Here is a 25,106-nt window from a genome sequence, read left to right as displayed (position 1 = left end):
TTCTTCTGGGAAGGAAGATGGGGCCAGCCGGACACTTAGGTCAGCACTAAGCCAAGTTGTCAAAGAAAATGACAGGTCCCAGTTGGGCCACCTTTGCTCTTTCTGAGACTCTGTCCTTCCCTACCCTCTGTCAGAATCTCTTCTCAGGAAAGGATCTGACCTGCCGTTCACAGAGAAGGCCTGGGTTACTCTCCTAACCTAACTGTAGAGAGTCATCTTTCCTTATCCTTCAATGTCAATCCGATGCCAACAAACAGCACGTCCTGTTGTATCTACCTTTAGAATGTGACCCACACCTGATGTCTCACAACACTATGTGGGCTCCCAGGGAAATGGCTCACTTGAAGTTTGTCAAAGATTCCACCTGCCTACTCAGACCACAGATTCTACTTGGGGCCCCAATGTATAGAACTGGGTGCTGCAAGACCAGAGGAGAGGATGGGGTAGCTCTGAAAGTGTGGCCCTGAAACTAGCCAGAGAAACACTGAGGAGGAGCTGGGGCCAGTCTGTCAGCAACCCACAGAGGTCAGCAACTCATCTAGGTTCTACTTATTGCAAGTTTTAATTTTTTCATAACAAACCTGTATGTTTTGATAACCAATTATAAGGCCATTTTAACAGAAGGAAAACAGAAGCTTTCAAGAATCCCACAGTTGGGGGGGGGGGCAGGAAGAACTGTACTCTTGTCACAATCCCACTCCAAAATCACGAGAACTAAATGGAATATTAGTCAAAAAAGAAATCTTGCTATTTGCAATGATGTGGGTTGAGGTAGAGAGTATAATGCAAAGCTAAATAGGTCAGAGAAAGACAAATACCATATGATCCTACTCATATGTGGAATTTAAGAAGCAAAAGAAATGCTCAAAGGGCAAAAGACAAACCAACAAACAGACTCATATATAGAGAACTGATGGTTACCAAAGGAGATGTAAGGGGATGAGTGAAATAGGTGATGGGGACTAAGGAGGGCACTTGTGATGAGCACTGGATGATGTATAAACGTGCTAAATCAGGGATTCCCCCAGTGGCTCAGTGGTTGGGCACCTGCCTTCAGCCGAGGGCGTGATCCTGGAGTCCTGGGATCGAATCCTGCATTGGGCTCCCTGCATGGAGCCTGCTTCTCCCTCTGCCTGTGTCCCTGCCTCTCTCTCTGTCTCTCATGAATAAAAAAAAAAATCTTAAAAATAAAATAAAGTGCTGAATCACTATTGGTACACCTAAAACTAATGTAACACTGTATGTTAACTAATTGGAATTAAAATAAATATTTGAGAGATGACCTTTTAAAAGACTAATTAACAGGCAATAGAGGGTGGCAAGGAAAAAGCAGTGGCAGACAGAAAACCAAACAAATAAAATTAGGGACATACATATGCTCACTGCTCTGGCATCTATCTGACTCTAACTCAACACTCTTGATCTGACATCCCTCCTGTTTGAATGTTTCAAACATCTCTCTCTCTCTCTCTCTCTCTCTCTCTCTCTCTCTCACACACACACACACACACACACACACACACACACGGATCAAGCTGGCCCCATGCCCTGCTCTAGGGTTTCCCAGAGTGAGCACAACAAAAGCCTGGGCAAAAGGAGAATGCCACGTGACCATCAGTCCCACAGTTAAGTGAACAGAACTTAGTCAAAGATGGTGCCTACTTCACAGGCCCCCTCTTGTAGAAAGTCAGCCCTGCTGGCTGACAGGAGCACCGTGTGTTCTCTCATCCCATGGCTCCCCTGAAGGGAAACAGATGGTCTCGAATGATAGACCCTGCAACATTATCCACTGCTTCTCCTGAGGAAGTGGGAGAAGTGTGGTCTGCTCACAGAGGGGAGAGCCAAGCTTCCCATCCCCCAAACCCATCTACTATTGCCATCTTGAAACTCTTTTTAACATGGGGTCCCACATTTCCATTCTGCACCAGGCCCCACAATTTACTTAGCTAATCTTGTGCATAACCTATTGCCTGACATACAATTGGGGCTTAATAAAAAGTGGCTTATTACTGAAAGACATACATTTCCAGGCTACTTCCAACGTGCTCTGCAAGCTTCCCAGTGGCCTCATCTCCCCCATGTCTGGAAACCTGAGAAAACGTAATTCAATGGTCCAGCTACTCACTGAGCTCTCACCATGAGCAAGGCCTGTATGAGACCCCTTCCCCCTTGCTCAGAGGCCAAAGAGAAGACCATTCTGGGGAGGACAGAGTGACATGGAGGGGAAGGGGAAGGTGGAGGGAAGGCTGGGGGTACCTGTGGCTGAGCTCTGAGCTGGCCCTGCATGCTTGCTCTAGGTGCCCCTCAGGAGCACAGACCTGGGTTTGGGGGTGAAATCCCACTCTCATGGCTTCCTACAGGAGACGCAGAGCCAAAGGCAAAGCTGTGCCAGGTGCTGAAGCCCCCTGGACCCCAGTCCTCTGTGTGAGTCCCATGTAGTCTCCAGACTCAGTCCATTCCAAGGTGTTTTCTAGCCCCAGACATGGCTGTAGTTGCCAGAAAGCCAGCTTCTGTGGCTTCTGGCTCAGCAGCTTCTGCTGGACATGATGTCATGCTCACCACTCTGTGGCTGGCCAACTGTAGGGCTGGGAGTGTCCAGGAGAATGAGCTCTTGGGCTCAGCCACAGCCCATAAGAGGGGGTGGGGAAGAAAGAAAGAAATCCTTGCACTGACCAGTCTCAGTCCCAGGAGGAGGGGACACGGACCCCTAGACCCCTCCCAGCCCATGCAGCCTGTAATTAGACTCTCAGCTCAGATTATTCCAAGAGGAAGGAGCTGCTTCTTAAGAGCAGCAGCTGTCTCACACTCAGTTTCCACGTGAAAATATCAGCCCGTTATTATCCTAACCTAGCAGACTGCAACTCTCAGCCTCTAATTATTAAACAATGCCTCTCAGCCAACTCGGCTCCCAGCCGCAACTCCGGTGCTGCCTCCCCCGTACTTCTGGGAGGTCTTCAACTTCCCAGCTCTGAAGACCCAGACAGGGAGCCAGGCACTGGCCGATTCGACCCAGCAACTCCGCAGTGGCAGGTGGGAGGAAGGATGATCGCTCAGGTACCACATTAGATGTCAGCGAGAAACTGAGAAAGAACCCTAGCTCCTGGGATGGCCTCAGGTAATGGAGATACAGGAGGCCTTTGCGTGGCTCTACCTGCAGCAGAAGGAACCTTGCTCCTTGGGGCCACCAGACACCCCCCACCCTAGCACTTGCACTCAGAACTACTCCCATGCATTTGGGACCACCCCTGCTCCCCTAAGTACTGAACTAGAAAAATTTTCAGATTGTTTGTATTGTGATAAAATACACATACCATAGAACTCTCTATCTCAAACATTTTTAAGCATACAGTTCAGTGATGTCAAATGCATTTATAATGTTGGGCAACCAAATGTCCAGAACACTTTACATCTTGCAAAACTGAAACTCTATCCATTAAACACTAACTCCCTACTCTCTTCTTTTCAGCTCTACATCCTGTCCCAATGAACTTAACTCTAGAGGTCTCATGTAAGTGGAATCAGACCATATTTGTCATTCTGTGACTGGTGTATTTCATTTAGCATAATGTTCTCTAGGTCCATCCATGTTGTGGCCTGTGACAAGATGACAAGATGTCTTTCCTCTATAAGGCTGAATAATATTCCATTGTATGCATAGACCGAATTTTGTTTAGCCATTCATCCATCAAAGGACACTTGGATTGCTTCTATATTTTAGCTTATGAGTCATGCTTCTGAGAACACAGGTACACAAATATCTCTTGAAACCCTCCGTTTCGGACACCTGGGTGGCTCAGTGGTTAAAGCACCTGCCTTCAGCTCAGGTTATGATCCTGGAGTCCCAGGATTGAGTCCCACATTGGGTTCCCTGCAGGGAGCCTGCTTCTCCCTCTGCCTATATCTCTGTCTCTCTCATGAATAAATAAATAAAATCTTCAAAAAAAAAAAAAAGAAAGAAAAAGAGAAGCCCTCCTTTCAATTAATGTCTTTGGGTTTATACTCAGAAGCAGGATTGCTGGAGCATATGGTAATTCTGCATTTAATATTCTGGGGGAACCTCCATACTGTTTTCCATGGCAGCTGCACCATGTCACGTTCCCACCAACAGTGCACAAGGGTTCCAGTTTCTCCACATCCTGACAACACTCATTACTTTATCTTGTTTTTGGTAGTAGCCCAAACCTAATGTAACCTAATGTGTGTGAGATGTAAAAAAAAAAAAAAAACCCTGACATTTTTACATAATATATTTCCAGTACAGTAAATAAGTTTGTTGGAGGTGGGAAGCAGAATAGAAAGCCAGAAAGCCTAATTGGCAGCCTTCTCAGGCTGAGGGTGCATTCACATCTGCTGATGGTGCTTTGTGAAAAGGCTAATCCAGAAGCTTTGTCAACACTGATTTCAGTAACACTTATTGCCTCTGAAAAATAAAGGGGTGGGGGGCTACTCATTTCCCAAACCAAGCACATCCTTGACCAAGACAAGGAATGAAACTGCAGGAAAGAGACTACATAGTGAAAGATCTCACAAATGCCAGAATTTGTATATTTTATGTAGTTTTGATATGAACCACTTTCAAAGTAGTGATCCTGGAAGTTTAGTTGTATATTCCAAAGATGATGTCATTTAAGGCCTCTTCTTTAGGACCGCACTTAATTAGCATTTGGAAAATTAGTCGTGTGAATTTACAGCCATACACAGACATGGCTCCCAAGGACTCTTTGCTGTTCTTCAAATCTAATCCGCTCTCAAAGGGTGCTACCTATCACCTCAAAACTGTAATCCTGAGGATGCTTTCAGAAAGGCCCACAGGTCTCCAAAACCACTTCAAAGTGCCTAGAGCAATGACAACCTCTGGCCAGTGAGCACATGGTGCCAGAGCCTCTGGAGAAGGTGGTACCGAGGGGTTCACAGCACCCCCTGGGGTAAGCAAACCCAGATCCAAAGCAAGAACTGGCTCCCGATCATCGTTCGTCCTTGGTGCCTTGGTAGTGCACCAGCCGGATTGCAGGCATAAGGGATCAGTGTGCTACATATCACATTTTAACCCCTTAGGTTTGGAAACTGATGAATCACTCACAAGGGTGATGAGGTATCTGTTTGGTGTCTAGTGGTAGCAATGCACATGTTCTGAGTTTATTTAAGAGGAGAAAGTTAGGCAGTTGCGTTGCCAGGTACCTGGGGATGAGGGTTCAGATCTTCCCCAGTTAGCTCTGGGATGTCACTGGGCCAGGGCTCAAGAGATACACCAAGGAGCCTTTCTGGCCCCTCTTAGAGGGGCAGGCTGTCTCAAGCTACCAGAATGGTAAATACTTCCCTCCCATAACTTCATCTCTGAACTCAGGAAAAAAAAGAAAATATCTAATTTGAGAAATCATTTCCTTAATTTTAAAAATTCCTTAAAATTCAAAGTTGACAGCATAGCAAGTCTAATAACATTTTGGTATTTTAATTTAACAGATGAAATTATCGAGAAACACTTCTGCCTATTTTGTAAAGGGGGGGTTCTGGTATGAACACATAATGCATTCTACTTACACTGTGGAAGTAAAGCAACCCAAGCAAATCAGTTTTTCTAGCAAAATCTATCAACTTCAAGCAAATCAAATGTCTCAGAGACGTTTGAGACATAAGGGAAAAATGAAAGAGCCACATCCATATCTGTTGTAGATTGTGTTCCCCAAAAAGATAGGTTCAAGTCCAAGTCAAGTGCCTGGTACCTGTAAATGCGATTTTATTTGGAAAGAGGGTCAGTGCAGGTATAAGCAAGTTAAGAGGAGCTCATAGTGGGCTAAGCTGGGCCCTAATCCAAGCACCAGTGTCCTTATGAGAAGAGGGAAATGGGGACAGAAGAAGACAGCTACAGGACAACATGACAGTACAGGAGAGGTTGGAACCATGCATCTACAAGACAAGGGATGCCAAAGATTGTAGGCAACTCCTGGAAATTAGGAAGAAGGAAGCAAGGATCCTATCCTAGAGCCTTCAGAGAGAGTACAACCCTGCCCACACCTTGATCTTGGACTCCTGGCCTCCAAAAAAATGAAAGAATACATTTCTGTTGATTTAAGCCACCCAGTCTGCTGTCCTTTGTTTCTGCAGTCCTGGCAAGCTGAGATCACATTGCGGCTGCCTGTATGGAAGGCTGTCTTTGGTTTCTGTTGCCCACCGCCAGGCCCCCGGCTTCCCTCTCAGTCTGAAAAGTCCAGCTCTGTTATATAGAAAGCTCAGCTGCCTTACTTGCACCAGAACCTCCATGTGAATTCCCCAGGCATCTCTGCCTCCTGCTCATGTCCCAGGAGGGCCCCAAGGATGGGGCCAGGCACAGCACAAGTGTGCCTTTGTGGACTCCCTCTCACAGGAAACTAGGGGTATCCACTCACCCTCCAATAGTACGCTTAAACCAGGTGGGAGGCAGCCTCCAACACAGGTTAGTTCATTCCCAGTGAGCATGATATATGGCGCCACGGAGAAGTAGTAGATGAATTTTCTTGGACGTTTTAAGACTCTTGGGTAACCAGGATTTTGCTGCTTTTATATTAATGACAACAACAGAAACAATTATGGCTAACAATTTGTGTCCTTACTTTGGGCTGGGCATTGTGAAAAGCGCTTACTGTGCTCACTGAATCCTCAGAACTCAGGGTTAGGTATTGTCACTTATCCTCATCTTACTGATGAGGATGCCAAGGCTCAGAGAGCTGGCCCAAGGTCTGATTTCCAAGCCTGAATTTCTAGCAAACTGCCTTATTTTCCTCTGCAAAGAGGAACATGTCTTTTCCCTGTCATCTTTGCAGTTACAGACCAAATCCAGCTTTACCTGGTAACAAACACAGCCGCATCCACGGGGGGTGTATCATCCTTCCCTCCTGGAACCTGATTATTGCCGAGGTACCGTGCTCCTCCATACTCCTCATTCTGCCAGTGACAAAAGCTCTCCAGGGACCGCTCGCCATGGTGCCCAATGGACAACTTGGCCTAAAACAAATTGGGGATTGGGGAAGGAGTAGTTAAAAAGGGCAAACACCCAAGGAAGCTGGAGTTTATATTTAGAACATTAGTGCAGAGGCAGCTGCTCACTGGGACATCATTCAGTGATGTGCTTCTCCCAAATACAACCCTAATGTGGGTAGAACGGGGCAGAGACCCAGAGAGAGGCCAGGCCTTATTTGTAAATTTAAATGAAGACTATGGGGCATCTGGGTGGCTGAGTGGTTGACCAGGTCATGATCCTGGGGTCCTGGGATCATGTCCTACATTAGGCTCCCCAGGGGGAGCCTGCTTTTCCCTCTACCTATGTCTCTGCCTCTTTCTCTGTGTCTCTCATGAATAAATAAATAAAATTAAAAAAAAAATAAATGAAGACTATTTAAGAAAAATATTCTTTTTGGTTGGGCTGTACCCAAACAAGCACCAGTCCCTCATTTTAAAATTCATTGCCCAACTCCGTAGGCAACATGATCACATGAGAATGCACTCAACTCAAAAATCAGAAAACAATGCTACAATGAATCCAAATTTGGCCTGATGCTGGGAGATAGCTCCAGAAGAGTAGCCCTGGGTTTCCTGAGACCTCAACATCCAGATTTGCACAGGTGAGATGTGCCAGAGTGTCAGAAGGGTGCACACAGGCCCACTGCTCAGGGTTCCCTTGAGATTCCAACATGATCACATGCACACCAAGCTTCTAGTAACAGTACCCACTTCCTCCCACTGGATGTCTCCAGCGCCTGGTCCAGGGCACACTGTTGCCATCTGCAAAGCCCTGGAGAGCAGACAAGACTGACAACCACCAGCACTTCTCCCGAGCACTCAATGGCAACTAGGAGACTTGAAGGCCAGCTACATCATCTGTAAGCCCTAGAGGGTGCCTGTTTGGACTTACAGGCCGTTGTCGTAGCAGGACGAGCTTGGTAACTTGAATGTTCACCTTACTTCCAAGGCTCTGGTGCTGAAACATATTGTACACCTGTCAAGAGAAAACAAAGAAATAATGATGTAAATGTAAAAATTAAGAAAGATACACTGGTGTCCTGGATGGGATCCTGGAACAGAGGAAGATGTTGGGTAAAAACTAAGGACATTTGAGTAAACTATGGGTTTTGGTTAATAAGCATCTGTCAGAATGCCAAAAAAATTATCCAGTAGGCAGAGGACCTGAACAGATATTTTTTCAAAGATGACTTACAGATGGCAAACAGACACATGGAAAGATACTCAATCATCAGGGAAATGCATATGAAAACTACAATGAGATATGACCTTACACCTATCAGGATGACTGGTATCAAAAAGACCAGAAATAATAAATGTTGGCGAGGATGTGGAAGAAAAGGAAGCCTCATGTTGGTGGGAATGTAAATTGGTGCAGCCACTGTGGAAAACAGTATGGAGGGTCCTTCAAAAATTAAGAATAGAATACCATATGATCCAGTAATTTCACCACTGGGTATTTACCCAAAGAAAATGAAAACACTAATTTGAAAAGATAAATGTACCTATGTTTATTTCAGTATTATTTCAATAGCCAAGAAGATATGGAAGTAACCCAAGTGTCAACTGATAGATGAATGGATAAAGACGTACTGTGTGTAAATACACACACACACACACACACACACACACACACACACACACAAAATGGAACATTACTCAGCCATTAAAAAGAATGAGATCTTGCCCTTTGTGACAATAGGGATGAGTCTAGAAAGTATTATGCTAAGTGAAAAAAGTCAAAGACAAATACCACCTGATTTCATTTATATGTGGAATCTAAAAAAACAAAATAAGCAAACAAAAATAGACTCTTAAATTCAGAGAACAAACTGATGATTACTAGGGGGGAGAGGTGTGGGGAAGATGAGTGACAAAGGGGATGAAGAGGTATAAACCTACAGTTATAAAATAAATAAATCATAGAGACAAAAAGTACAGTATAGGAAATATAGTCAATAAGATCATAATAACATTATTTGGTAACAGATGGTGACTATCCTTATGGGGAGCACTGAATAATGTATAGCATTATTGAATCAGTATGCTGTACACCTGAAATATAACATTGTATATTCATTATGCTTCAATAAAAAATAACAATACATCAATATTAGTCCATTAGTTATACCATGGTATTGTAAGATATTACTAAGAGGAGAAATTGTATATGGGAACTCTTGATACTATTTGTTCCAATTTTATATTTTAGATTCTATGAATCTAAAATATAAAATACAAATGAATAAGATATAAATGTTTATAAATAAATCATAAAATAGAAATTATATTCATTAAAAATTATATTCATTTGAAAATTATTTTAAAAAACAGCTTGCATTGTTCCAGTACAAAAAAAAACTAAAGAAAGAATAATTATATGAAATTTAATTTTCAGTGTTCATAAAGTCTCACTGGAATTAAAAAAAATATATATATATATATATATGTGAGAAATATGATCCAGATTTTATTTAAAAGGCTTTCTGAGGGGCTCAGTCAGTTGAGCTTCCGACTCTTGATTTCAACTCAGGTCATGATCTCAGAGTGGTGAGATCAAACCCTACATCAGGCTCCATGCTCAGGGAGGAGTCTCCCTGAGGATTCTTTTTCCCTCTCCATTTGCCCTTCCCCCCATGCTCTCTTTCTGAAATAAATAAATCTTAAAAAAAAAAAAGGTCTTCTAAGTCCAAAAAGCTCCCATAAATATGAATTCCCAAAAGAAATATGCATATGATCAACAATTCTGGAATCATACACACAAGTGTGCATATATACACAAAGCTAAGATGGAAATCAGTTGTTTAAAAATAAAAAGGCATAGGACATCAGTTTCCAAAAGAAGCAACGGATATTAGATAATCCTGACAGAAAACTCAAAACTCCCATTCTGGGTTTTTGTGCAGGAGGTTGAAGGGGACTTTAAGTAGGGCAAGGGGGAGCTCAATGCCTGCGGCCATCTGCCATGTACCAGCCTGTGTCACCTCTATCCCTCATCATAACCAGTCAAGGTCAGTGTGTCCACTACCTTCTGCTCATCAAGAGAAAGCCACCTGCTCAAGACCCACAGCCAGTCAACTATGACCCCAATTCATATCCAGGCTTCTCCAGCAGTAAGACCACCCCCCCCACCCCCCCAAAAAAAAGACCATTCCCTAAACTTATTCTAATGAGTTTAGGGAAGTGCATCATGGAGACAGAGTTATAGTAACAAAAGAGGATTTGTCTACCTCTCATTGGTAGAACTCAATTATAAAGATTTCAATATCAAAAACATCAAAGGAAAGCATTTCAAGGGGAAGAGAGATAGGAAATCTCAAACAAGGCAGAAGAATCAAAGTTGATATGGATGGGAAGAGCCTACTGAATGTGAGGATCCCTGAATCCCTTTCCTATAATATGGACAAAGCAGGGTATAATGGGATAGATCATGTAGGTGGTAGTAGAAGATATGGAGAGAACACGGATAAGAGTCTTTTGAACACATCGGGAAATATTTCAGCTTCACTGTGTCCTGGTTGTTTATTTTTTTATAGTTTTATTGCGATACTATTGATATATAACATTGTGTTATTTTTAGGTGTACAACATGATTTGACATATGTATATACTGTGAGATGATCACCACAATAAGTTAACACTCATCCCCTGGCATAGTTACAATTGTTCTCTTGTGAGGAACTTTCAAACATATGACATAGTATTATTAACTATAGTCACTGTACTATACATTACATCCCCAAGACTTAAAACTGGAAGTTTATAGCTTTTGACCCCCTTCACCCATTACCCACTCCATAAGAAAACTCTTCTCTGTATCTATGGGTTCAGCCTTTTTAGACTCCACATAAAAATGAGATCATACAGTATTTATTTTCCTCTGACTTCTTTCACTTCGTTTTGAATTGTCTACTTTTTTTTTTTTTTTTCCCTGACAGACACAATCTACAAGGGAGAATTTCCAGCAGGGGCATTAAGATTTTCTCCAGTTGGCACTGTGTTCCTCAGTCCATCAGCAACAACATAAAGCAACAACCAAAGCAGACAGTGTAGCCACAGTTAATTCAGGCCATGTGAAGCTGGACACAGAGTCTGGCATACAAACGTCAGAAGCCAGGCACGCACAATGTTTCAGCATCTGTGTGACAAAGGAATTAGCTGTGTCATTGCTTGGATCTTACTCTTTGAAAACCATTATTAAAGCAAAAGAAAATCTTTGTGTAACTTAATATTCTTTCCCACAAGGAAAAACAGAACACATTTAGTTGTTCTGTTCTTACTCCATACCTCCTCCAATTCTCCCCCCACAAACAAAATAGTAGTCATTTTTTTTCTTTTTTTTTTTTTTACACTGGACTATCTGTAAGCCAATTCTGAAGTCATGTCTTAATTACCTATCCCCAAACCTGGGTGAAGAAGGGGAAAACACATAACTTTTTCCTTGTTTTGATATTTTGAGAACCACCCAATGGCTGCGACTCAAATTTTTCCAAAAATATTCAGCAGTAGGATTGGGCCCAAACTGGAAAACCTCAATTCAAAACATGAAAAATAGGAAGAATGAAAATCTGCCACAGTTCTGAGGGAGAAACGTCAAGTCATACAGGATTTCAAGGTACAATTTAGTTATAGCCTAGAACATCAACATCAGCCAGGGATGTTAAAGGATATTGTTTAAAGGTTTCAAGGAATAACACAGTAAAGCACTGAAGAGTGGTTATTGTGACATGCCACATAAAAGCAGCATCAAGAACTCATGTTAAAAGGTGCAAATTTCAGTAAGGAAAAACTATAGGAACAATCTCCCTGGTCAGAAAACTTCCATTTCCTCCTCGCTCAGCTGAGGATAGTTCTGTGCATTCTATTCAACCACTACCCCAAAGACTCAGTCACTTCTCTTGGGGCAAGTGCTCAAGACGGATGTGAGATGGAGGGGAAACAAGGCTTCATGCTTCTGGGGCTGGGAGATGGGTACAGAGTTTCAGGTTGAACAACAATGTGAATATACTTATACTGAACTGTACACTTACAAATGGCTAAGACGATAAATTTGATGTGTACCTTACTGCAATTAGAATTCTTTGAATTAATTTTTGGAAAGAAGCTTCATGCTCTAGCAACATTCTCTACGAGCCTGAAGGCAGGCATTTCCCTGTGACAGGTACCTAGGGTGCTCACTTCCAGGAAAGCAGATCTGGGAACCTGACCATGGCTAGAGCACCTCATCACCTGACGCGAGCCATACCACGTTCTCACAAAGCTGGGCAGAGCACAGAGCAGGGCAGATGCACAAGGATCTCCCTGGCAGCCCAGAGCCAAGCCACACGAGCCAGATGAAAATCTGACGACAGCCACAAACACAAAGCAGCAGGCCCCAAAGACATGTAACAAAGTCTCCTCGTCTTTTTTTCCCATGGAAATTCATGCTCAGGAGAAGTCCTGGAGGTGGCAGCCATATGATGTTTAGGGAGACACCTGGTTGGGCAAGGAACAGCACGGCCAATCGTCTGGAAATTTTGTCTCCGGCGTCCAGCTCTGGCTGCGTCCTGGCAAGTGTTCAGAGCCCTGGCTGCATTTGTCACATTTCCTTGGCAGCCTGGGGGCCAAGCTGGGTGGACCTGCTGCCAGCAGCACAACGCAGCTCTCCTGGCTGGGCAACTTGGGGACTCTGGACAGGGCCAGAGAAGAAGCAAGTGACATGTGGGGGAGGAGCTGTTCAGGGTGCCCATGCAGGGTTTCACAAGAGCACCACCTACCTGTGCTATTCGGGGCCTCTCCAGGGACAGACAGGGATTCAAATTATATTTGGTCCCCATTTCAGAGCCCCCTACAGGAAATTACTCTCTAGCACAGTGCCCCCCGAGTGGGGTTCCTGAAGCAGCAGCACCAAAGTCACCTGGGCATTTGCCGGAAATACATTCTGGAGCCCACCCCAGAACCACTGAGCCAGGGAGCCTGGGGGTGGGCCTGGCCACCTGCATTTTACAATCCCCCTGGTGGCTTCTTCTGGATGGCTGCTGGCATGTGGGAGCCAGTGAGTACTCTAACATTCTGATGGTTTCTCTGGGCACCACAGCAAGGCGTGTTGTCTGTTTTGCATGGTAATTGAATAAAATTGATGTCATTTTTCCTTCAAAAAGAACTTGCCTGGAACAGTTCACGTTTTCATTTCACTCCATGGTTGTTAAGGAAGCTACAAACAACCAAAGATCTGTCAAGTGGCCCTGTTTTCTGATTTGGCTGCCCACCCCAGGGGTTCTGGGGTCAACGCCACCTGTTTCTATTTGCAATTGGTTCTTTAAAATATGCCTGCTCCTGTGTCACTGCCACCCCCAACCACAGGAAAACCAAGATACGTATGTAAAAAGGCACAACAGCTCATTTGGAAAATGGACAAAGTCAAGTCCAGAGTACCACTCTGTAGCCCACTGCCAGCTTTAAGATCCAGTTTGCCAGTGGCTTTTCCCTCCTAGTGTCAAGCAGAGGGTTTTTTTTTTTTTTTTTTTTTTTCCCTTAACACAAGTCAGGGCATGCCCTTCTTCTGCTTACCCCTCTGCGGTAGCATCTGCTCACACAGGTGGTACTGAAGCCCACTCTCCCCGCCCCGGCCTAGGAGACTGTGAGGCTGGCCAACTGGCACACCTCTCACTGCGCCCCTTTCCCATCACCCAGCAGAAACCACCTCTTTCTGTGCCTCCCAAATGCCATCTTGACCCCCACTGTCTAGCTCTTTAGTGCCTCATCCCTTCTAGGTGGAGCATTGCTTCTTGTGGAGGTGTCCCTGACCACCTCGTCCACTTGCCAGTGCCTGGAGCTTTGTATAGCAGTTGATAAAATTTGTACACAAATTTTACTGATTTGTGTGGGGAACACTGTCTGTTGGTCCCACTGCATGAGTTCCATGGGAATGGGACTGGCCATCGTCCCTATTCTCACCCCAGACCCTAGAAGGTGCCATAGAAATACAGCTGAATAGAATTACTGGGTGAGCCTCTTTTTGACTTATTTTTAGTTATAGTAAATACATAGAATATAAAATTTATCATCTTAAACACTTTTAAGTATAGGCTCAGTAGCGTTAAATGCATTCACATTATTGTACAATGATCACGACTATCCATCGACAGAATTCATTTGTTTTGCAAAACCGAAACTCTGCACCCATTAAACAATAACTCCCCATTCCCCCTCCAGCAGGCTGGCAGTCCCCATTCTACTTTGTCTCTATGAATTTGACTACTCCAGGGACTTCACGTAAGTGGAATCATACAGCACTTGTCCTTTTGTGACCAGCTTATTTCACTTAGCAGAGTATCTTCAAGGTTCATCTACGCTATAGTATATGTCTGAATTTCCATCCTTTTTAAGGTTAATATTCCGTAGTATGTATGAACCACACTCTGCATATCCATTTATCCATCCATGGACACTTGGGTTGCTTCCTCCTCTTGGTTATTATGAACAATTGTGCTATGAACATGGGTGTACAAATATCTGTTTACAGCCTGAACTTCCCTTGAGTGTATACTCAGAAGTATAACTGGTAGATGACATGGTAATTCTATTTAATATATATATATATTTTAAACTACCAGTCTGTTTTCCATAAGAGCTGAACCATTTTACAGTTCTATCAACACAGCACAAGGGTTCCATTTCTCTACATCCACTCAACTTGCTATTATATGAACTTTTAAATGATAGCATCCTAACCAAAATGGTTGAAAGACAGTAAGAGATACAGGCTGCCAGTTAGGGGAACGAACAAGCCATAGTGATGAAAGGTACAGCAGAAGGAACACAGTCTCTGGTATCATGATAGTATGGTGACAGATGGTAGCTACACTTTTGGTGAGCGTAACTCAGTTATTGAATCACCATGTTGTACCCTTGAAACTAATGTCATATTATGTGTCAACTCTACGAGAGATAGGTAAATAAATATCAATAATAAATATCCTAATGGTAATGAAGTCCTATTATGGTTTTGATCTACATTTCCCTGATCATCAGTGACATTGAGCATCTTTTCTAGTACTTATTGGCCACTTCCAGATCTTCTTTGGCGAAATGCCTATTCAAGTGCTTTTGCCAATTTTTAAATCAGTTTGGTTTCTTTTGTTGTTGTGTTTTAGTTCTCCATATCCTAGATATTATAAAATATGTATTTGTAAGTATTTTCTCTCATTCTACGAGTTGCCTTTTTACTCTGCGGATAAGTGTCCTTTGATGCACAAAAGTTTTTTAATTTCATGAAGTCCAGGGATGCCTGGGTGGCTCAGTGTTTGAGCATTTGCCTTTGGCTCAAGTCGTGATTCCGGGATCCTGGGATCGAGTCCCTCATCAGGATCCCCATGGGAGCTTGCTTCTCCCTCCGCCTATGTCTTTGCTCCTCTCTATATATCTCTCATGAGTAAATAAATCTTTAAAAAATATAAATAAATATGATGAAGTCCAATTTACCTATTTCTTCTTTTGTTGCCTATGCCTTGGTATCATAGCCAAGAAGTCACTGCTAAATCCAATGTCACGAAGTTTTTTCTCTGTGTTTTCCTCTAGGGATTTTATAGTTTCAGCGCTTATATGTTCAAGTCTTTAATCCATTTCAAGATAATTGTTGTATATTCTATTAGGTAAAGGTCCAACATCATTCTTTTTTATGTGAATATCTAATTTTCCCAGCACCATTTGTTGAAAAGACAAACACTTCTCCTCATCGAATGATCTTGGCACCTCTGTTGAAAATCGTTTGACCAAATATGTCAGGGTTTATTTCTAAGCTCTCTATTTGCTTGTATCCCAGCACCAAAGTGTTTTGATTACTATAGCTTTGTAGTAAATTTTGAAATCAAGAAGTGTAGAGTTCTCCAACTCAGTTCTTTCTCAAGGTTATTTTGGCTACTCAAGGTCCCTCGAGATTCCATGAACATTTTAGGATGAATTTATTTCTGCAAAGACAAATATTGTTGAGACTTTGCTAGAGACTGCACTGAATCTGCAAACTGCTCTGGGTAGTAGTGGTGACATCTTAAGAAGTCTTCCAACCCACGAATGTGGATGTCTTTCCATTCCTCTCCATTTTCTTAAATTTCTTTCACTAATATTTTGTAGTTTTTAGTGTACAAGTCTTTCACTTCTTTTATTAAGTTAACTACTAAGTATTTGTTTTTGATGCTAATGCCAGTGAAATGGTTTTCTTGCAATTTGGGGTTGTTCTTTGTTAGGTATAGAACTCAACTGATCTCTGTGTGGTGGCTTTATATACTGCTACTCTGAATTATCCCACTCTGAAATTTGAGGGGAAGAAGTTTTAGGATTTTCCACATATAAGATCACATCATCTGTGACTAGAGATAATTTTACTTTTTCCTTTCCTTTTTGGATGCTTTTTCTTTTGTCTAATTGCTTTGGCTAGACTATCAGTATTATGTTCAATAGAAGTGCTAAAAGCAAGCATCCTTGCTTTGTTCTTCATCTTAGAAGAAAAACTTACAGGTTTTCACCCTTGAGTATGATGTTCACTGTGGATTTTTCATATATGTCTTTTATGATGTTGAGGTGTTACTTTCTATTCCTAGTTTTTTGGATATTTATCATATGGAAAGGTACTGAATCTTATCAAATTATTTTTCTAAATCAACTGAAATGATTATGTGTTTCTTCCCTTTGTTATGTTAATATGGTTTATTACACTGAATGATTTTTGTATGTTGAACCATCCCTGCATTCTGGGCATACCTCCCACTTTGTCGTGGTATATAATCCTTTTAATATGCTGTTGAATTTGGTTTGCTAATATTATGCATAGGTTTTTACATCAATAATCACAAGGTAAAATTTTTTTTATTCATAAAGAATAAATATTTTCCTGTAGTGTCTTCATCAGACTTTGTAAGGGCAATACCAGCCTCTTAGAGTTAGGACATGTTTTCTCCTCTTCAGTTTTTGGGTGAGTTTGAGGAGGAGTGATTCCTTTATTCTTCTTTAAATGTTTGGTATAACTCACCAGTGAAGCTGTCAGATGCAGGGGTTTTTTTGGCCAGATTTTTGAATCTACAGATTCAATCTCCTTACTAGTTCTAAGTCTTCCCAATTTTTTATTTCTTCATGATAATATCTTACTAAGTTTTGTGATTCTAGGAATCCATCCAGGTCATTAAGTTTATCCAATCTGCTGCTATACAATGGTTTATAGTCCTCTCTTATAATCCCTTTTACTTTTGTAGAATTGGTAGTCATGTGCCCACTTTTGTTTCTAACTTTAGTAATGAGTCTTCTTGTTAGTCCCTCTCACTACAGGTTTGATGATTGGGTTAATTCTTTTGAAGAATCGGCTCTTGGCTTTCTTGATTTTCTGTTTTTTAAAGATTTTTATTTATTTATTTATTTATTTGACAGAAAAAGAGCACACACAAGCAGGGGGAACAGCAGAGAGAGGAGAAGCAGACTCTGATTTGAAATCTTTCTTCTTTTATTATTTTTAATGTGAGAATTTATAGCTATGTATTTCCCACTGAGTATTACTTTTGCAGAGTTCCATAAGCTTTGATATGTTGTGTTTTCATTATTATGCATCTGTATGTATTTTCTCATTTTCCCTGTTACTTCTGCCTTGACCCATGGGTTTAGAGTATGTTCTTTAACTTTCACATGTTTGTGGATTTTCTAGTTTTCCTTCAGTTGCTCATTTCTAACTTAATCCCATTGTGGTCAGAAGATACTTTGCATGATATCCTTTTTTTTTTTTTTTAAGATTTTTATCTATTTATTCATGAGAGACAGAGACACACACACACACACACAGAGAAGCAGAGACACAGGCAGAGGGAGAAGCAGGCTCCATGCAAGGAGCCCAACGCGGGACCCAATCCTGGGTCCCCAGGACCAGGCCCCAGGCGGCGCCAAACCGCCAAGCCACCCAGGTCACCCTGAATATCTTTTAAATCCATTGAGACTTAATCTGCAGCCTAAAATGTGCTGTATCCTGGAGAATGTCCCATGTGCGCCTGAAAATAAGGACTATCCTATTGCTGTTGTAGAGTGTTCTGTATGTCTGTTAGATCAAGTTGGTTTATCATGTTTTTCCAAGTCCTCTATTTCCTTACTTATTTTCTGCCTAGGTGTCCTATCCACTATTGGCAGTGGAGGGGTTGAAGTCTCTTATTATGTAACTATATATTTCTCCCTTTAAATCCAGCAATTTCTGCTTCACATATTTTGATGGTCTGTTATTAGATGCAAAAAGACTTACAACTGTTGTATTTTCTTGCTGTATTGAAACCTTTGTTAATATATAGTATCCTTATCTCTCTTTTTGATTAAAGTCTATTTTGTGCAATATTAGTATAGCCACTTCTGCTTTCTTAGGGCTATATTGGCATGGGATATCTTTTTCTATCCTTTTGTTTTCAACTTATTTGTGTCTTTGGAACTATGAGTCTCTTGCAGACAGTATATAGTTAGATACATATTTTAATCCATCCTGCTGATCTTTTAAAGAATTCAATCCATTTACATTGAAGGTAATTACTGATAAGGAGGGACTGACTGACTTCTGTATTTTACTATTTGTTTTTGATATACTTTATAGCCTGTTTTGCCCCTTGTTTCCTGCATTACTTTTTTGTGATTTTTTTATAGTGAAGCTTTTTAATTCCTTTCTCATTTTCTTTTTTTTTTTTTTTTTTTTGAGAGATAGAGAAAGGGGGGGGGTGCAGAAAGAGAAGGAGAAAGAGAATCTCAAGCAGACTCCACACCCAGCTCACAACTTAATACAGGCTTAATCTCATGAACCTTGAGATCATGATCTGAGCCAAAATCAAGTCAGACACTTAACTGACTGAGCCACCCAAGTGGCCCTCCTTTCTCATTTTCTTTTGTATATGTTCTGTAGCTATTTTCTTTGTGGTTACTGTGCGGATTACACTTAACATCCTAAAGTTGTAAATACGCTAATGTGAATTTATTTATTTTAAAGATTTTATTCATTTATTGAGAGGCACTGAGAGAGAGGCAGAGACATAGAGGGAGAAGCAGGCTCCCGGTGGGGAGCCCAGTGCAGAACTCAATCCCAGGACCCTGAGATCATGCCCTGAGCCAAAGGCAGATGCTCAACCACTGAGCCACCCAGGCCCCTCTAATTTGAATTTATACCAGCTTAAATTCAATAGCATAAGAAAATTCTTCATATCAAGGTGGTTCTTCAAAAGCAAATAAATATGGAATTGTAACTTGAGATAAGGACCAAGTACAAAGCAGACTGCAAGGATAAAGAAAACAGGTTGGCCTTTTCAGATGGTCAGCAAGGAAAGCCCCTCCAAGGGGACATTTGCCCAGAGTCCGCAAAGATAGAGAAGCTAGTTTGATAAGGAGGATTACTGACAAAGAGAGGCTGTAAGTCACAGAAGAGCTTAGGCCCCCTGAGAAACAGAGGCCAACATGGCAGGAGTTTACTGTTGAGGTGGAGAAGGGAATAAAGTCCAGGGCAAGCAGGTGGTCCCAGTTACAGAGCCTGGGAGGGCTGTGCAACACAGAGGGGTACTCCCCATCACCCACATGGGAAGCCACAGGAGGGCATAATGCTGCTTAGTAACAAGGCCCTAATTCTGCAGATGAAGCTCTTGCTGGTCCTTCTGTGGCAAGGAATCAAGAGGGAAGAAAATGAACGTGAGGAGCCCAGCAAGGCAGCTCCTGCAGTCACCCTCTTTAGTCTGAACAGAGTTGTTGCCAAGGCCAGAGACAATGATGGGCAATCCAGGGTGGAGATGCAGACAAACAATAGGCCCCAGACATGTTTGTGACCTTGAAAGGTGAGACAGGGCTTCCTTGGCGCTGGCTTTGAGCGCTTGCCCTGCTGTGTACTTGCTCATTGGCTGTGCTCCCTGACCACAGCACTGCCCACAAGCCTCCATCTCCTCTGTAGGATGGAAATATAACGAAATACACCAGGTATGAGGAGAAGGAGAAACAACCCAGCTTGCCATCACAGACATCCTCTCCTTCCATTCCTCTCAGGCATGTGCCATCAGGAGAGACAGAGAGAGAGGCAGAGACATAGGCAGAGGGAGAACCAGGCTCCCTGTGGGGAGCCCAATATGAGACTTGATCCCAGGACCCCAGAATCATGACCTGAGTTGAAGGCAGATGCTCAACCACTGAGCCACCCAGGTGCCACGACACTGACCTAATTCATACATCACAACCATAAGATGCTTATGAAAATTGTAAGCAAACACATAACACCAAATTCACCCAGTTTTCAATGTGTTACCAAGGCCCTAACAAGTGTCCAGGCCTGCCTTGGGGGATAGGAGCCTGTCTAGATTTAGCCTCAAGGGTCTGAGCCACAAGCGTGGGTGAACAGGTCTCTACTCAGAGAAAGCGGGAAAGTGGGAAGGGTGTGGAAGCTTGGATGTCACCACCCAAAGCTACTTCCCACAGCTTGGAGAGAAACATGGTGCAAGGAAGGTGGCAACCACTCTAGCAGATTCCCTTCCAAATCCACAAAAACTAGGGAAACACAGCCATTTCAATCCAGCAGGATCACAGTAAACACTCTGACAGGAGAGAGGCAGGCTGCTTGGCATCACCTTCCTGCTCACTGCACCTGGAGACCTGTCTAATGACAGGGCTCCTCATCCCACCCACAATCCTTTCCCATCCTCCTGGTTTAAAGAAGATCTTGCTTCCTAACAGTAATCCCTTTGCCAGAAGAGCCACAGGAAGAACAGAATTCTTTGGATTTTCAAAACTAGGGTTTAAGAGATTGAAGGACGGTAGTGGCAGAGGGTGGTCTTGTTCATAACAAGGTGTAATGTCTGAACATAACCTGTCTTTAAACTTGCTGAATGGTGGCCCACTACTAGAGCAATAGAAACTAGTTCCCAGTGCTGAGAGTCTGTACAAGTGGGTCAAGGAAACTCTGCTTTCCTTTGTTCTCTGGCCTCATCAGACTGGCCAAGAAACCCCACAGGAGGAGGCTGAAGGGTTCAGTATTAGTGTACACATGCCAAATGCCCTTCACCACAATGGCCCCGCCCTTACCAGGCAGGCTTCATCAAGAAATATCTAAATCCCAAATTAATGTGGTTGGCCCCAGATCTGCCCTCAGCCATGGGGTCTGGAGCCTCCAACCTCTTTGTGCGAGCAGTGGAAGGGGAGTGAAGAGTGTTGGATTAAAGCCAAGTATAGGGACCATTCAGTCCTTGTCCTTCATCATACCACTGTGGGGGAGTTTGGGGGCAATAGTACCACCCCCTCCCTGCCCCCATCCTGATGATCAAATTATGAAAGCAAATATCAAAGTGGAAGTGTGGCCTCATTACTACTTTAGCTGCCATAATAAGTGTTTATTCCTGGCATTTGTGCTCTGGACAATTAAAATAAAATAAATGAGATGAAATTAACTACAGATGAAAGAGTCTGCTGTGGAGTCAGCCCCACTAGCCCTCCTCCCAGGCTTCCTCTGGGCAGACCAAAGCACAGCAACCCATCATTAACCAGCCACCAGGAGAACTTGGGTTTGTGCAGATGAAGAACACATATTTCTCAGAAACCAGGGCTAGCACCTCCTCCGCTCTCACTCCTGCCCTGTGGTTCAGATCCTCTCTCCCACACACTCTCCATTTCCAGTCCCCACCAAGCACAACTGTGGGACTGCTCCTTCTCCCTACTTCAGCAGCACCACTCCTCAGAACACCCTCTCCAAATGCCCCGCTCCAGTGTCCACCCAAACCCCTAGAGCTCACCCACTCCTTCCTGCAGCCGTGTCACACCACCTGCCCTCCCACAAATGTAGCTCCTACCACAACCCCTGCGGCACCTGCCACCCCTCTCCTGATCTTGCAAACTCTTAAACTCTTACTCTTTTTAGCTCAAAGGTCAGCTCTTCCTTGAAGACTCTATGCTGCAAGATCACTCAGCAGCCCTCCACCTGGACCCCAGAGGTCACTGCAGATATTTCTACGGGGTTTTATCTGTCTGCTGATAACACTGCCTTCTGAGGGATGGACCAGGTCTGTTTTGCACCTGGATCCCCAACACCTTAACACAATGCCAGTGGGCTTCAAAAATGCTTGTTAGGGGAGTGGATGGATGTGTGGGGTTGAGATGCATTCAGAAGTCTTTCTGTGTCTAAACTGAGGAATGCAGGCCCTCCCCCTGCACCCATCATGTGAAAGCTTCCCACTATTCCCATTCACCAGAGAGGTAGACACAGGCTTTATGGCTCCTTCCCTGTGCTCTCAACCAGACAACCTCTCCCCCGACTCTCGTCCAGCCCTCATGGCACACAGAAAGAGCTGATTCACATTCAAGTTGGATCCTGATTCCTTCTACAAGACCATTGACTCCTTAGAACAGGGACTGACTCACCCAACTTCGAATCCCCCCTGGAGGAGGTCTGGCATTTAGGAAAGGTCTCGGCAAACCTCTGGTAAGGAATGGCAGGGCGGGCACAACCACCAAGCAGACCCAGGCACTGAAACTACACACTAGGGCAGAGTGGGTGGGTGGGCCCTCTCCCATGGGATGCATCCCCTGACCCCCTCTGCTCAGGGGTCACGGGGCCGTGGGTGTCTCCATCCCCCAACCCAGCTTCTTCCTCAGCTGGGCAAAAGACAAAAACAGAGCACTCATCAAGGAGGAAGCAGAGCACTCATCAAGGAGGAAGCAGAGCCTGCCTAGATCAGGACCCCAACTCAAGACTCACCATGTTCATGACAGTGAGGATGAACCTCTGGGCAGCCTCTGCCCCGTGGTACTGCACCATGTCGGCATCAGCCACCACCAAGGTCTCCACTGTATGCTCGTTGGTGAGCTGGATGGCGTTCCTCCGCTCCCGCCAGTCCTGGGACTGCCTGCCCTTCCTTGGCTTCTTCTTTTCTAGAAAACAACAGAGATGTTCATGCAGTCCTTGGCATTTTGATTTCCAAGACCCTACAGTGAAGCAGCCTTCTACTGAGACTCTCACTGAGAATAGCCAGCCTCCAGTGGCCAGAAGCCGGACCTCCATCATCATAGGGTCGGGGTGGGGGGAGGTGTCCTGAGCTCACTTCCTACAGGTGGAGCTGAGGCACATCGAAGCCTCAGGAGGCAAATGGGACTGAATATCAGGGAAGAGAAACCCTGTCGCATTAGAGGAAGGCAGACAGCAGTGCAAAGTCAGTGGAGGAAAAGGAAGCCTAGGCCCAGTGGGGAGAGATCAGAAAGCACCTCAGGTAAATGGCAGAGAACCAGCCAGACTTTCTGAAAGGGCTTTACCCACTGCTGATAGCTGGGACCCAGGGAGGTGGCACTCTGGCCACTGTGCTGACAGTCATGAATAAGGAGCCATAAACATAAATAATCACAAAGCATCATTTCAAAGAAAAACAAAACATAATCAGAAAAGAAGATCACATGACACACATCCCAGCCAAGATGCAAGTGTGCCCTTTGGTTAACACAGGGAAGGGTCATCAGTAATCCTCTGCTGACTCTTTAGATAAACCGATTTCTCTATCAGATCTTACGTGGATCAGCAGGCCTCGTGATCAATCAAAATCAGAGTGTCTGGGTGCTCCAAGCTGCCGTGTGAGGGTGACCTAGACTTTGTTGGTAGAAACCCCTCTGACCAACACTAAAGGCTGATGCAAATGGCACCCATTTTCAGGACCTAAACAGAAAGGCCACTTCCTAAATTTGGCAACTATTATTTCCATTTTGAGCATTTGGAGAGGACAAAAGTCACCTCTGCTCCAATTTCCATGTAGGGAATGCAGCCTACGTAGCACATACTGGCTTCACAGTGTGACCTGATCACTCCAGGGCCAAAAAGCACACTGAAATAGCCTGAGGTATGGGTCATAATGGACAAAAGAGAATACTCTGTACAATATAATTTACAATTATGAAAAACAAAAAGCAATCTAAGTATCCAACCACAGAGAAAGCCAGCCATGGCAAAACAAGTTTGTAGCCATGAAAGGCACGTTTGTGAAGATTATTTAGCAATGTAGACAGAAGCAGGACTAAATCTGTATATACAGTTAAGCTGTGATATTGCAAAGATTTAGCACACAAGTACCTTCAGGTTCTGAAAGAAAAAAACAAACAAACAAACAATCAAACAGAAGATAACCAACCAACCTAGGTAGAATGTAACTAAACATGAGTGGTAGGGGATACGTGATCTTCATTTTCCTTTTTTTCCTCTGTATTTCCCAAGGGTAGACAATGAACTAGAATTTACTTTAAGAAAATGGTGAGTTGTAGAAAAACACAAATGTCACTTTTAAATTCTCCACAATACAGAAGGCATGGGGGAGCAACTAATGTCATCTAATTAGCCACCAAAATGCAAAATGAAACACATGAATGTCTTGGCCCTGCAGGATGGTTCTCTCCTTGCCCAGAGCCAGGTCCACCTCCCACGAAGACTTCTAGGCCTCAGCAGTGGAATGAGGTAAGAGTCCATTTGAAGACAGAAGGCAAGGCCTTACACGTGGGCAGAAAGAAAGATGCCACTTGTTGAGGTCTCTTTATAAACCTATACCCACTTTCAGCAACCACTTCATCTCTGACCACAAGGAAGGAGGAACACAGTGATTTCTAAATTCTGGGCTCTGGGTGCTTGTTTGCCACATACTTATTGCCTGGATCAGGCTGGCCTGTCCAACTCGGAATTTGAAAAAAAAAAAACCCACATTGGGCTCCCTGTTCAGCTGGGGGTCTGCTTCTCCCTTTCTCTCCCTCACCTTCCTGTTTGTGTACCGTCAAATAAATAAATAAAAACTTAAAAAAAAAACACACCCCAAAAAATCACCTTGCTCCCATTGCAACACAGTGGAAGTGAAGGGCTACCCAAGTAAGGGCTCTGCTGTCATGAGCACACCCACATTCTCCCAGGCAACTAGCCAGGAGCCACGTGGTGCTGCAGCTCCAACTTCTGTTCACATCTGCAGATGCTCAGCACTTGTTTTTGCAGTGTCCTGTTTTCAGGTTCTCATGCATAAAGAGCTGTAGTTTTGGCAAGGCCCAGAGGACACATCTCTGGAAGATGGTGAACTTTGAACTTGTTTGAGCTGAGCAGTCACTAAGAAAAGGAGCCCATTGCTCCCAGACCAAAGGGGCAA

The 25,106-nt window shown here is 43.6% G+C and overlaps 1 protein-coding gene across 2 annotated transcripts in view; it reads right to left on the bottom strand.

The window, feature by feature from the left end:
* Positions 1-25,106, bottom strand: part of ADAMTS17 (ADAM metallopeptidase with thrombospondin type 1 motif 17) — a 326,554-nt gene that overhangs the window by 242,996 nt on the left and 58,452 nt on the right. For both annotated transcript variants that reach the window (XM_072737129.1, XM_072737130.1), the window contains exons 4-6: positions 22,703-22,875; positions 7,886-7,969; positions 6,821-6,978 (exon numbers count right to left, since the gene is read on the bottom strand). In XM_072737129.1, coding sequence (XP_072593230.1) covers positions 6,821-6,978; positions 7,886-7,969; positions 22,703-22,875 — 415 coding nt within the window. The remainder of the gene's footprint in view (positions 1-6,820; positions 6,979-7,885; positions 7,970-22,702; positions 22,876-25,106) is intronic.

The sequence above is a fragment of the Vulpes vulpes genome, chromosome 14, assembly GCF_048418805.1.
Source record: "Vulpes vulpes isolate BD-2025 chromosome 14, VulVul3, whole genome shotgun sequence".
In the NCBI taxonomy this organism is placed as follows: Eukaryota; Metazoa; Chordata; class Mammalia; order Carnivora; family Canidae; genus Vulpes; species Vulpes vulpes.
The sequence above is the reverse complement of the archived record's forward strand: the minus strand, read 5'-3'. Positions and strand labels throughout refer to the sequence as shown.